Source organism: Brassica oleracea, chromosome C3, assembly GCF_000695525.1.
Source record: "Brassica oleracea var. oleracea cultivar TO1000 chromosome C3, BOL, whole genome shotgun sequence".
NCBI lineage: Eukaryota > Viridiplantae > Streptophyta > Magnoliopsida > Brassicales > Brassicaceae > Brassica > Brassica oleracea.
The window spans coordinates 4,351,369-4,364,335 of NC_027750.1; the positions used below are offsets into that span (position 1 = coordinate 4,351,369).

The following is a 12,967-nucleotide window of genomic DNA, read 5'->3' on the forward strand; positions in this document are numbered from 1 at the left end:
GCTTGCGAGAAAAGACATTATTTTTTGCTGGTCAATTTTACCCATTGCAATTTGTTACCTTAGTGGTTGGTTCCTACTCAAACGTAAGAGATTTCTTCACTCAAATGATCTGTTATGTGTCAAAATAAGAACAGGAGTGGTTTTGGTTACTACAAAATGAACAAAGGGAATGGTTTTGAATACATAAGTTTGATGGTGATTACATGAGCTGTACTTGATCATATCCTTGGTAAGAAAACTTTTTGTGGTAACCAAATTAATCTGAATACTGAAGAATTTATAAGGTACAATCTCAAAATTTGGCAGCTACAAAACATTTGGCTAAATTTGCTGAAATGTAGTGAAAGTACGAGCTTCACTTAGTCTTGCCATTTGCCTTTTGGTGATTCCCTAAACCGTTGGCTTGATCCATGAGACAACAACTGGTCCTTAGAATTTCGGTAACAGATGTTACTTCACTTATGTCGGTATCCATTGGACATGCAACAGAGTTTGCGTCCTGGAATGGATTTTTTCTGTTCTCATCAGGCTCAAACACAAAACTGAGACCGGATTTCAACACCTCAAACCTAGCTTCCCCACTAGTATTTTCATCGTTCACGCTGAACTCTAGTAACGCCACAACAGGAGCACATTGGCTAGAATGCTTGTCTTCAAGATGTTTTATGAGGTGTGCGCAGCTGGTGTAGCCAATAAAAACATGATCTGACCCGATTGCGTCTTGCTCACTCCAGCTTCCAACTTTCCAAGTAACTTGGGTGCAAGGCTCCTCTCCTGTCATGCCTTTACAAGTAAATTTCGCTGACAAGTAGTTGGTCTGTTCTTGTTCTGTTCTTGTTTGTTCCTGGCAGTTTTGGAATGAGACGACGGCACATAGGGCTATCCCAGAGAGCTTATTGTAATTCCAATGCTGGGGAGATTCGAACTGCACCTTAGATCCAATTGCTTCGTGACTAAACCATGTAGGTATATCAGCTCCAGGAAAGCAAGTGCTGAACAAAATCTCCGGTACAAGATCCTTCAAGAAAATGCCATTAGATTTGGAGTTTTTTAAAAGATGGCGAGGAAGAGATAAGATACCTTATTGCAGAGTTTAAGTGCACTAGGTAGTAGCTGACACTTCCTTTGAGCAAAGGATGCTATCTCCTCCTTTGCAGCTTGTTCCAATCTGTTGCAGTTCGTGAAAATGAAAGTGGAATGAATACTCTCTGTGGCCATAGCTTGGGCAAGTGGTTGCGCAATTGTTCTCAGTGAGCTGCATCCATGTGCGTCTAAGCATTGAAGGTTTGGTGGTAGCTTAGGAATATGTGTGACGCTGTTACAGTACTTCATGTCAAGCCATTTGAGTCGAGAAAATTGGCTGATGTTCTCTGGGAGGCGACATATCATTTTATTTTTGCTTAAACATATGCGCCGGAGTGATAATATATTTGGCAACTCTTTGATAGCTGTTCCATCTAGAAGTAAAATCTCCAGACGCTCCATGTTGTCCCCAACTTGTGGAAAACTTTTGAGCTTTGAACAGCCAGAAAGTATCAGTTCTTGAGGAGCTTTAAGTTCGCCAAGGCTGTCAGGGAGTGTTTTCAGCTTCTTGCAGTCTTTCATGTTAAATACGGCAAGTCTTTGGAGCTTCCCAATGTCAGAAGGAAGCTCTTTTATCGCAGTACCGTCTAAGTATATTGCTTCTAGCTTTTCTGAAACTACCTCAAACACCTTAAATTTTGAGCAGTTGGTGAGGATGAGGATTTGAAGAGACATCAAGTTAATGTCTGGAAGACATTTAAGACTTGTGCAGCCTCTCAGGTTCAGGAAAACAAGAGACTTCATATTTTCCATATCCTGGGGCAACATGTCCAATGCTGTGCAGCCTTCAAGGTTCAGTTCTTGAAGATTTCGAGCCTCTGCTAATCCCGACAAGGTGCTCAACTTTCTTGAGTGGTTGAAGTCGATCCATTTAAGTTTCGATGCATCCTGTAATAAATGAAAAAAAAAGAGAGTCAGCCGCCTGTAGGCACGACCCAGGTTAAGTAATCCTAGGCCCTTATTTTTTTGTTAATTCGGTCGTCCTGGTCTTTACCCGACTAATCCTAAAAACCAGGAGACAAACCATGTAACCTTTTATTTCACATATGCAGTTATCTGACTGACATGTTTCGAATCCGCAATGATTAGTGCATTTCAAAGTCCGTCGTACCATGGGAGTGGTCAGGTAAACAAGTTAATCCTAGGCTTCCTAGCTACCGAAAAGTAAAGAGTATTTTGACCACAACTTAACCAACTAACTGCGTTGAAGGACACCAATTAAGCAAACAAAACAAAAGTTCAAGATGTTTTTCATTCGGATTTTGGTTCATTTTTTCGTTTTTTTCTGTATTTCAGTTTGTAAAAATTAACCACCGTACCAAAGTCCAAAACCATAGCTATTTTGGTTTTGTTTGGTTTAGGAGGTGTTATTGGTTTATATATTTTGATTGATTTAGAAATCCATATAGTATTTATAAATCCAAGTAAAATATGCAAATCCGGAGGTTTTGCCTCGGATTTGAGTCTTTGTATTTTTAACTAAAAAATCCAAACAAATCCATTCAAATCCATTATAAAATCAAATATATTAGTAAATCCGTACGATTGAATAACACTTGATTTGATACAGAATTTACGAATCATTAAACCAATAACACATGATTTTAATACAAATTTAAAAATCATAGAACCAATAACACTAGATTTAGTTCGGATTTTCAAATCCATTAAAATACAATAACCAATAACTCCTACTTATATTCTTTCAGTTTTATACTACAACTTTATAACTATATTTATGTTTTATAACTTTTCTACATTTTAGTTTCTATGATTAGAAATCAAATTTGTTTCAAGAGATATTATTAGTATTCTAACTTTTAAATTGATTTTTTCTGCTTTATTTAACTTTTAATTTAAAAAATAATTAGTGAAAAAACATAATTATGATAATTTTTGAAAAGTAAAAGTAAGAAGTTAGTATTATCACAATATTACAAAATAACTAGATTTTAGTACAAATATCTATCAACAAAAAAACATAAAAGCATGTATTATTTAATTTAATGAAAAAAATCAAAAATAACTTTTGACTTAAAATATATTAACAAATTATTAAAGTCAACGTTTAAATAGCAATATCACATTAATAAAATAAATTATATATATATATATATAATCAAGGATATTATATAATTTACATATACATACACTACTATATTTTAATAAATCGATTTGATAGATTTATAAACCGAACGATATTTATATACTGCGGTTTATTATAAATAATATTTAATCGGTTTAGCATTATAAATTTAATTATACTCATAAATACTAAATCCTAAACAGTATGCAACTTTTCCAAATCTAAACTATTTTTTCTATTTGGGGTTGGTTCAACTTTACCTAACACTCTTATGCCATGTAAGAAAAGTGAAAAGTAATCAACTACACACCTTGTCACCCTCCCAAACTTTTTCTATCTCGCTGTAAGGAAGCTTAACGTCCACAAGATTTTGCGGGTTGAAATCTGGTGGAAGTTCTTTCAACGGGAACTTTAGCCAATGGAGACATCGCACCTCCTCCAAAGGGAGCTGGAGTCCATCCGGGAAGTTTAAGGTAATGTCAGGATCACATTCTTGAGGACAATCGGTGTTGTAGATTTTTAAGTACCGCATATTGATCATCGAGACAAATGCTTGACTGTGGAGGCTCTTCATCTTAACATCAGCCAAGTCAAGAAAGATAGACCTAATCCTAGAAGCTCCCTATTAATCAGTACCAAAAGAGGGCATAAGCTAATAACAAAAGTAAGAGTAACAAGATAGGCAGGAAGTTAATGTAACCTTATTGTTGTCTAACACATCAGTTATCACGTGATGGTCCCATAACCTTAGTCTCCCTTTTCCGTCAGGAGCAGAGGCTTCTTGACCAAGTTCCTTACAAAACATATGCAGTGTATCGTGCATATCTATTTTGCCTCCAGATATAGTAATGAGGAACTTGTGGACGAGTTCTTCTATCTCAATCCTAGCGTCGGTGGCATTTGCTCCATATGAATCTAGTAAACTTGCTACGTAATCCTTGTCCAGTGACCTGAAGCCAGAAATGTCAAGAAGTGTATCCTTCTGTTGCTGGTTAAGTGCATCATAGCTTTGTTTCCAGACACTTTGAAGCATCTCACTGGAGCTTTGTGCTAGCATCTTCCTAGAGCTTCTTTCTCGACCATTATGGTACTGGCTCAGCGCATCCAATTTTGAATACCAGAGAGACACGTCTTTCCCCAGAAGCTCAGCACCCAATACCTTGAGAGCTAGTGGATTTCCTTTGGTATAATGCACAAAATCTTTCGCCAGATTCGAGAAACTCGAATCGTAATTTTCTCCACCAAAGGCATAGTGAGAAAAGTGTTGTAAGCTGTGTTTATAGCTTAGTCGAGGGACTTCATAAATATCATCGACCCATTCATGGACCAACGACTTGTCACTTGTTGCAATGACAATCTTGCTTCCTTGTTTAATCCAATCACGTTTTCCGAGAATAGCAACAATTTGTTCCTTGTCACTGACACTGTCAAGAACAACAAGTGTTTTGGTTCTGAGTAGCTGATCCTTGTAGCCTTCATGTGCAGCCTGGACATTCTCAAACCTGGGACTCTTGACCTTGAGTAAGTCTTCCAAGAGTATTGCCGCCAAGTAACCCAAGCCGTAATCCTTTGTAGATTGATGTACATCTGATAAAAACACATGACTCAAGAACCGGTTCTTCGATTTCTCGTAAAACTTTTTAACTAGAGTGCTTTTACCAATGCCAGGCATCCCAACAACACCAATGGTACGAGTAGTTTCCTCAAACCCAAAGCTTAGCTTTTCTTCTAGCAGCTTTACACGTGATTCAATTCCACAAGAGCTCTCAACTTTTTTTTTGTGTACTGGCAGTGAAAGATCAGTACCTTCTGATGAACGGGGAGAAGCTCGTGAGGTGTTGTTCAGCGCTTTCGTTACCTCCTTGACGATTCTGTCGATGAGATAGTTCTCATCGCTGCAAACAAACAGGTAAGGCAAGATGATTAATTTAGTAATAAAGATCCCAAGTAAACTAAAGGAGTTTACCTTTTCTCGTCTAAGACGAGTCCGGTCAACAGAGGAACAGTCGTTAAAGCTTCTGTCCATTTGTTCTTGGTCTCCTCATCAAGACACTCAACCAGATCCCTGAACTTGTCACCGAACTCTCCTCTCTGCCTCTTAACAGTGGCAGGCTCCACCTTGTAAAAGATTGGAATCACCACGAGCTTGCCTTGCTCCATTCTTTCTCTCATCTTGGCAAGCTCCTTTAAACACCAATCTGACTCCGTGTACCTCGGGGAGAATATGGCTAGCGCAATTTTTGATCGTTCGATTCTATCGAGCAGAGCATTTAGATGTTGGCCCATGTTTTCATCTGTGTCTATAAAAGCATTGATGCCATTCCTTTTTAAGCCCTTCTTGAGATGACTAACGAAGCTGAAGCGTAGTTCCAATCCACGGAAGTTGATGAACACTTGGTCTTGGGGTGGCTTAGAGCAAGGTTTGAACTTCGAAGAGGAGGAGCTCGCCATAGAAGGGAGGGAGGCACTTTCTTTCTCTTGTTTTAGTTTAAGAAGTCAACCCTTCTTGCCCACCAGACAAAAATGATTAATCTACATTATATGAGATAGCTGGCCATGATATCAACATTATTTTTTTTTGTATATTATTATATCCTTACATAGTTGGTGTAAATTACACTGCAAATCAGGGTTGATAATTTGATATATCCAACCGATGCTGACTTTTCAACCAACCAAAAAGTAGACTTATTCTCCAAAAAATGAGTATTTTATAAAGATATAGTTGAACAGATTTAAATTCAAACAAAAGTTATATAAAACTATATGTTATTTAACATGAATTTTACAAAGATTATGGTAATATAAAAATATATTTTAATTAAAAATGTAAAAATTTAAAATTAAAATTAAGTTTTAAAATATTTTAACTAAAATCATAATAAATTCTCAAATTTATTCAAAATTAATTCACCCTTGTTTTTCGCAAATACAATCAATATGGCCAATTTATTTATTATCACAAAATAACATATTTTTTTTTTCAAAATAACATTTATTTAAAAAAAAATTACCTTAAAACCAAATACCACTCTATAAATATTAAATCCTAAATATATATATATATATATATATATATATATATTTTAAAAGAGTAGATTTCAGTTATTTATTTATAAGTAGTGATACAGTTGCCGTTTTACTTTTTAATGAAAGATATTTGCTTTTTGTTTGTGTTTTTTAAGAATAAAATGTGTGTCTAGTGCTATTTAAAATTAGGGAAATATCATAAGATAGTATTAAAAAAAATTGTTATAAAAATAGATTATAAGGATCAAAATGACCAAAATGTTTCATTAAATCGGTAAATATACGTTTATACCGTAGGGTTAATTAATATAAACCTTAGGGTTTAGAGTTAAGCAGTGGAGATTTGAAATTAAGATTTAAAATTTTATAAAATAAAAAATAAATATTAAAAATTTGAAAATAAAAATTTGAAAATAGTTTCAAAAAGTATTTCGAATTACAAAAAAAAATATGAAAAAAAAATTCTATAAAAAAATAATTTCAAAAAATATATTATAAAAAGTTCAAATTTAAAAACATATAATCTAAAACTATATTAAAAAAAATCATTTTTTATTTGTATTTATATATTTAGATTATTATGATTTTTTGTTACCTATTAAATACAATATTTTAGTTATTATTTTTGCTATTTTTATTTTTGTGAGGAAAACTTGAAAATAGTATATTTAGGAAAATTACTCTAAAAATTATTATTTAAAATAGCTTGGAAAAAAACCAAAGGAGGGGCTTGAGTAGTTTCATCCCAATACTCCTCCACCCCTGGATTAGGACCCCTGAACATGAGTTGCGAGAAGAATAGTCACAGCATCAACATCATCTGCTCGGAGACGGTACGGTACTCCTTCGTCAGCCACCTCTCCGGCGCTTTACGCCGCCAAGGCATCTCTGTGTTTGTGTTTGCGGGTACAGATGAGCTGGAATCTTATTCCTTCCCCGATGATCAGAATCAGGAAGCTAGGGTTTCGGTGGTGGTTTTCTCCGAGAGCTACGCGTCTTCTGGTCGTTGGTTTGCTAAGCAGCTCGAGCTTCATAAGAAGAATGGCTACGTAATTGTTCCAGTGTTCTACGGCGTTGACCCATCGGTTGTGAACCGAGATCTCGAATTTCTGGGAACAATGAAGAGAGACGGAAACTTAACACGCCATCCATCAAGGTAGGTAACAAACACTGTGTAGTTTGTTGTATGCATATCATTTAGATTCAGTAGATTGAGCTTATAATATTGGTACAGCGACTCGGAGCTTGTGGAAGAGACCGTGAGGAATGTTTTTGCGAAGCTCTCTCCTACAGAACGAATTGGAATATACTCGAGGCTACTGGAGATTGAAAACCTGCTTTGCGAGCAACCTTGGGACATCCGAAGCTTAGGAATCTGGGGCATGCCTGGCATAGGGAAGACGACACTTGCTAAAGCACTATTTGAGCAGATTCACTGTGACTACGACGCTTCTTGCTTTATCGAGAACTTTGATGAAGCTCTTTATAAGGCGGGACCTCAACGTTTACTGGAAGAGCAAATTTTCAAGGTTGTGATGGAAAAGTTTGGAGTGAGCAGTTCTTACATTACAAGACTGAGCCTCCTTAAGGACAAGCTTTGCGATACAAGGATTCTTCTTGTTCTTGATGATGTGCGTAATCCTCTAGTTGCAGAGTCTTTCCTTGCAAGGCTTGATTGGTTTGGTCCCGGAAGTCTGATCATCGTAACCTCCAGATATAAACAAGTGTTTGCCCATTGTCAGGTAAATGACATATATAGGGTTCAGGGTTTAAACGAGCAGGAGGCTCTGCAGCTATTCTCCCAAACTGTCTTTGAAAAAGATGTGCCAGAGCAGAATGACCGGGAACTATCATTGAAGGTGATTGACTACGCTAATGGAAACCCATTGGCTCTCAGTATATATGGCCAAGAGCTGAAGGGGAAGAAGTCAGAAATGGAGGCTACATTCCTCGAGCTCAAGCAATGCCCTCCACAAAAGATTCAGGATGGGCTAAGGAGTGTTTATAGTGCGCTTAGTGACAACGAGAAGCACATCTTCTTGTACATTGCTTGTTTCTTCAAAGGAGAGAATGTCGACTATGTGGCGCAGCTGCTTAAAGGGTGTGGTTACTTTCCTCGTGCTGGAATAGATATTCTTGTGGAGAAGTGTCTGGTGAATATTTCAGAAAACACATTGCAGATGAATGACCTGATCCAAGACATATTCAGAGAAATCATTGTTGTAGATAGAATACAAATGAAGAAGTGCGCCACTATGTGGCAACCTTCCAGCATTAGATATCTACTAGAAGATGATGAACTCAAAGGAGATGACCAACTGAAAGAAACTCCTAAATGTGTTATGGTCTGTTTAATTTTTGGCTACATTTAGACACAGCTTAGTCTTTAAAGATGAGTCAAACTTCATATCTATCACCTTCCCTTGTTCTTACAGGTCGCTGAAGACATCAAAGGCATATGTTTGGACGCATCAAACATGATATTTGATGTCAAACCTGATGCCTTCAAGACTATGGTCAGTCTAAGGTTCCTGAAGATATACAATTCCCAGTCTGAAAACATTCATGGACACAAATTTCCCAAGGGGCTCAGTTCTCTGCCTAGTAATCTAAGGCTCCTTCACTGGGAGGAATATCCCTTCAAATCCTTGCCTCAAGCTTTTGACCCACGGGAACTTGTCGAACTCAGTATGTCTTACAGTCAGATTAAGAAACTCAGGGCAAGAACCAAGGTAGGCAATGCAATCCAACTTTCAGCCTACTCAATACATTATGGTCATATTATTAATTTTAATTTTTGTTCAGAACCTCAAGATGTTGAAAAGGATCAGGCTTTGTCATTCCCAGCAGCTAGTTGAATTTGATATACTTTTAGATGCTATAAATATCGAGCTAATTGATCTCCAAGGTTGCACAAGATTGCAAAGTTTCCCAGACACCAGTGAATTACAACATCTCAAAGTTGTAAATCTCTCAGGTTGCACAGAAATCAAAAGTTTCCAAGGGGCTCCACCAAATATTGAGGAACTACATCTCCAAGGAACCAGTATAAGAGAAATGCCAATTTCCATGGTGACCCACTACCCCCAGAAAGTTAAGCTGAACCGCCAAAAGTTTTTAAATCTTTTAGAAAACTTCCAGGATGTTGAGCATATGGACTTGGAGAGTGTAACAGAGCTGGTTAAAGTAAGCTCATATAATCAAGGTTTTGGCAAGCTTGTACACTTGAACATGAAAGATTGTTGTCATTTGCAAAGTCTTCCTGACATGGTCAGTCTAGAATCTCTCCAACTTCTTCTTGTGTCTGGCTGCTCAGAGCTTGAGGAAATTAAGGGTTTCCCTAGAAACATGAAAAAGCTATATCTTGGTGGAACCGCCCTACGAGAAGTGCCACAGCTTCCCCAAAGTCTAGAATTCTTGAATGCTCATAATTGCTTGTATCTGAAGTCGATTCGTTTGGACTTCGAGAAGTTTCCTAGGCACTACATCTTCAGTAATTGTTTTAACTTTCCTCCACAAGCTATCACTGAGTTCCTAGAGAAAGATCTTACAATAGTATCAAACATAGCCGGAGCAAAAAAACAGGTTTCTCTTACTCCTTTCTCTTCGTCTCTTTCACACATGCATATGTATTTCATAGTGAATAACAACAAACACGAATTTAACCTTGAAGAAAGCAAAAAACTTAGAACAAAATGAATCGAGGCAAATACGTATACCGATTATTATGTAAATAAATAAATTTGTAATTTTTTAGATCTGTATTTATGATAGCCTCTTGATTTTCTCTTCCTTTAGGAAAACATCCTAATCCTAACAAAATTACTTTTCTCAGTCCTAAAAAGCATACTGTACTGGCTCCTCACCTCTAGATGTCTCTATCACAAGTCTATCTTCTGAATGTTGGCCGTTTTGCTTATGTACTAAGATTTAAGTCACTTCCAGAACTAACACACATATTATCTTATTGAGTTTAGCATTTGTTTGAACAGGAACACATCAAAGCATCTGAAGTCACCATTTGTATTCCTTTAGATGCATGTCAAACATCTCACTTTCTCTTGCAAGCAGGCCCAATTGTAACGATAGATTTAGCTCCTTGGACGGGGAAACCTATCTCTGGCTTTACTATGACTGTTGTGGTATCATTTCAGGATGATTACCACAATACTGTAGGTCTTGGGATTAGGTGCATATGCACATGGAAGGCCAAGAGTGGCTACTCGAAAATAACACAGAGGATATTTCAGTGTTGGACTCCGACGGAAGCTCCAAAAGTTGATTTGGATCACATATTTATCTTCTATGATACCGAAATGCATCCTAGTGGTGAAAAACACCCCAATTTGTGGGATGAAGAAGTTAAATTTGAATTCCACACAGTGAGTTGGGAAAAAAAGCTTTTAGGTGCTAATTGCCAGGTCACCTTTTGTGGTGGCAGGATAATTACGGCTCCAATACCTACTGAAATCACAACAGAAAGTGACGATGATTCATGGGTTCTTGTAGAGGGTCCTCCAACAGTGCTAGAGGCAAAGAGCCCAACTCCACTTTCATCCAACGAGCCATTGTTTTGGCTTGAGCGTGCTGTTGGCTGGGGCCATAAGTTTAGACTGAGAGATCTTGAAATGGCAACTAATGGATTCTCAAACGAAAATTTTATTGGTGAAGGCGATTGCGGGGTTGTTTACAGAGGAGAGTTTTTAGACAGTACTCCTATTGCAGTTAAAAGGATTATAAAAAAATTGTGAGTTCTAGTTCCAAATGTTCCATATTTAACCTCTTTTTGGTTTGTTTCCTCTGTTGAGTGTTGCGTGATTTGATTCTGTAGGGACCAAGGAGGAGAGGAAGAATTTATCTGTAAAGTTAATGCAGTCGGTCGTTTGTGTCACAAGAACATAGTCCGTCTTCTTGGATATTGCATTGAAGGCACATACAGGTATAATATTGAATATTTGTCTTGTTTAAAGAGAAAAAAAAAAGAAAGAAAGCGAATTGAGTCACTCAAATGAAAACTGCTATTAGAATATTGGTTTACGAGTATGTGAGCAACGGAAACTTGGAAAATTGGCTTCACGGAGAAAAAAAACAACATGGATATTTAACTTGGGAAGCAAGGATGAAGATTCTCATCGGTACATCAAAAGCGTAAGCAAGATCATTCCTTCTTTAAATCGCAAACCCATATCATATCTTATTCTCACATTACTGATCATCATCTATGTAGTCTTGCATTTATACATGAAGCAAACGAATTTCACAGAGACATCAAGCCAAGCAACATACTGATCAACGACGAATTCGAAGCAAAAGTTTCATATTTAGGACTTGACACGTCAGAAACACGAGCGATGGGAACATTAGGGTGAGAGATGCTAATATAATTTAAAAGAAAAGGGTTTTAGTATCAAAGCTCAATGCTCAAACCATCTTTTTTTGCTAACGCTTTGCAGATACGCTGCTCCAGGATTTTTAAGCACAGGGATATTCTATGAAAAAGACGATGTATATAGTTTCGGTGTTGTGCTCTTAGAAGCAATCACAGGACGTCCTGCTCGTGAGGTATAAGTTTTTATTCCATTAAACTTAACAATGGTGCTTTTAATGATGACTTTCATACCTAACCAACACTGAATCATTGCAGGTAAAGCTAGTGGAGTGGTCGAAGATGATGGTTAGAAAAAGGCGATCAAAAGAAGTACTTGATCCAAAGATAGAGGTTAGGCCGCCTGCGCGAGCACTGAAACGAGTTCTTTTGTTAGGTCTACGTTGTGTTGATCCAGATATAGTCAAGCGGCCAAAAATGAGTGAAGTTTTGTTTTATATGCTTGAGTCTGAGGAATATCCCACTCCCATTCGAGGAGAAACAACAGGTTGTTGGAACTCGTTTTGCATAAACCGGTGATACACTAATCAATCTTTTGTTACAGCCAAGTTAACTGTCTTCTTGTAATATGTTTAGATTTAATTCCAAATGCCAGTTCGCACTTTATTTTTTTTAATTCAATATTAAGCTAAAACGATATGGGGATTTCAAAATTAAGGAATAGTAACAAGCAAATAACAAGTTGATTTTAGGTTTTCAGATTGATGAGAAGCTGACCTAAGTGTGATTCATCGGAGTGATTACAATCGCAAACCAGACAACTACTCAGATTCAAGATAGGGACAAGTCTAGAATTTGGAAAACCAAACAACTATTCAGGTTCAAAATAGAGACAAGTCTAGAATTCGGAATTCGCGGTTAAAGCAACACAAGTTCCTCCTTTCATCAATCGGACTCAGCGCCTAAGATGTCGCTTGGTGTGAGGCCTGATGGTGAACCTTAGCGTTCAAGTCCGATATATTCACAGTGCACCCTAACATCTACTTTCGTATGGCTAGGGATATAATGCTTATTCATATAAGACCTACCAACCTATGTCATTTTTGATGAATAAGTTAAACGTAAGATCATATGCTAGGTGATCAGATTAGCATAAGCATTAAGTGCTACATGAATGAAGACAATTAAAGTTTTAACCTATTTATGTTTAGTTTGGGTTCTAACACCTTAATACCCTAGGTCAACTAAGCCGACTACTCAGCCATAACAAATGAAAACACAAGACTCAGATTATGAATAATACATGCAATAAATAAGAAACAAAGTAGAGTTCATGATGATCTTCTCTAGGCGAGAGAGATGAAGCCGTCTTCCTTACAAGATAGCGAATTGCAAAAAGTTTCAAAACTCTAAGTCTAGTTTCTTGTGTAAAAACTAGTGTA

The 12,967-nt window shown here is 37.0% G+C and overlaps 2 protein-coding genes across 4 annotated transcripts; one reads left to right on the plus strand and one right to left on the minus strand.

Moving 5' to 3' along the window:
• Positions 1–125: 125 nt before the first annotated feature.
• LOC106328173 (disease resistance-like protein CSA1) lies at positions 126–5,681 on the minus strand. Its single transcript, XM_013766558.1, has 5 exons — positions 5,136–5,681; positions 3,870–5,064; positions 3,480–3,791; positions 1,081–1,971; positions 126–1,018 (listed from the first exon to the last, which is right to left on the minus strand). The coding sequence occupies exons 1-5, from the start codon at positions 5,618–5,620 to the stop codon at positions 356–358; spliced, it is 3,546 nt and encodes a 1,181-aa protein (XP_013622012.1). The 5' UTR covers positions 5,621–5,681; the 3' UTR covers positions 126–355.
• Positions 5,682–6,939: 1,258 nt separating this feature from the next.
• Positions 6,940–12,191, plus strand: LOC106336366 (protein DA1-related 4-like). 3 transcript variants are annotated; one of them, XM_013775179.1, is made up of 10 exons: positions 6,940–7,355; positions 7,434–8,544; positions 8,635–8,931; positions 9,005–9,784; positions 10,177–10,946; positions 11,031–11,138; positions 11,225–11,347; positions 11,427–11,564; positions 11,653–11,761; positions 11,844–12,191. In XM_013775179.1, exons 1-10 carry the CDS (start codon positions 6,982–6,984, stop codon positions 12,102–12,104), a joined length of 4,071 nt encoding a protein of 1,356 aa, XP_013630633.1. In that variant the 5' UTR covers positions 6,940–6,981; the 3' UTR covers positions 12,105–12,191. The 3 variants fall into 3 exon arrangements, with proteins under 3 accessions (XP_013630633.1, XP_013630634.1, XP_013630635.1); XM_013775180.1 differs by having other exon boundaries at positions 10,192–10,946; XM_013775181.1 differs by having other exon boundaries at positions 10,354–10,946.
• The last annotated feature ends 776 nt before the right edge of the window (positions 12,192–12,967 follow it).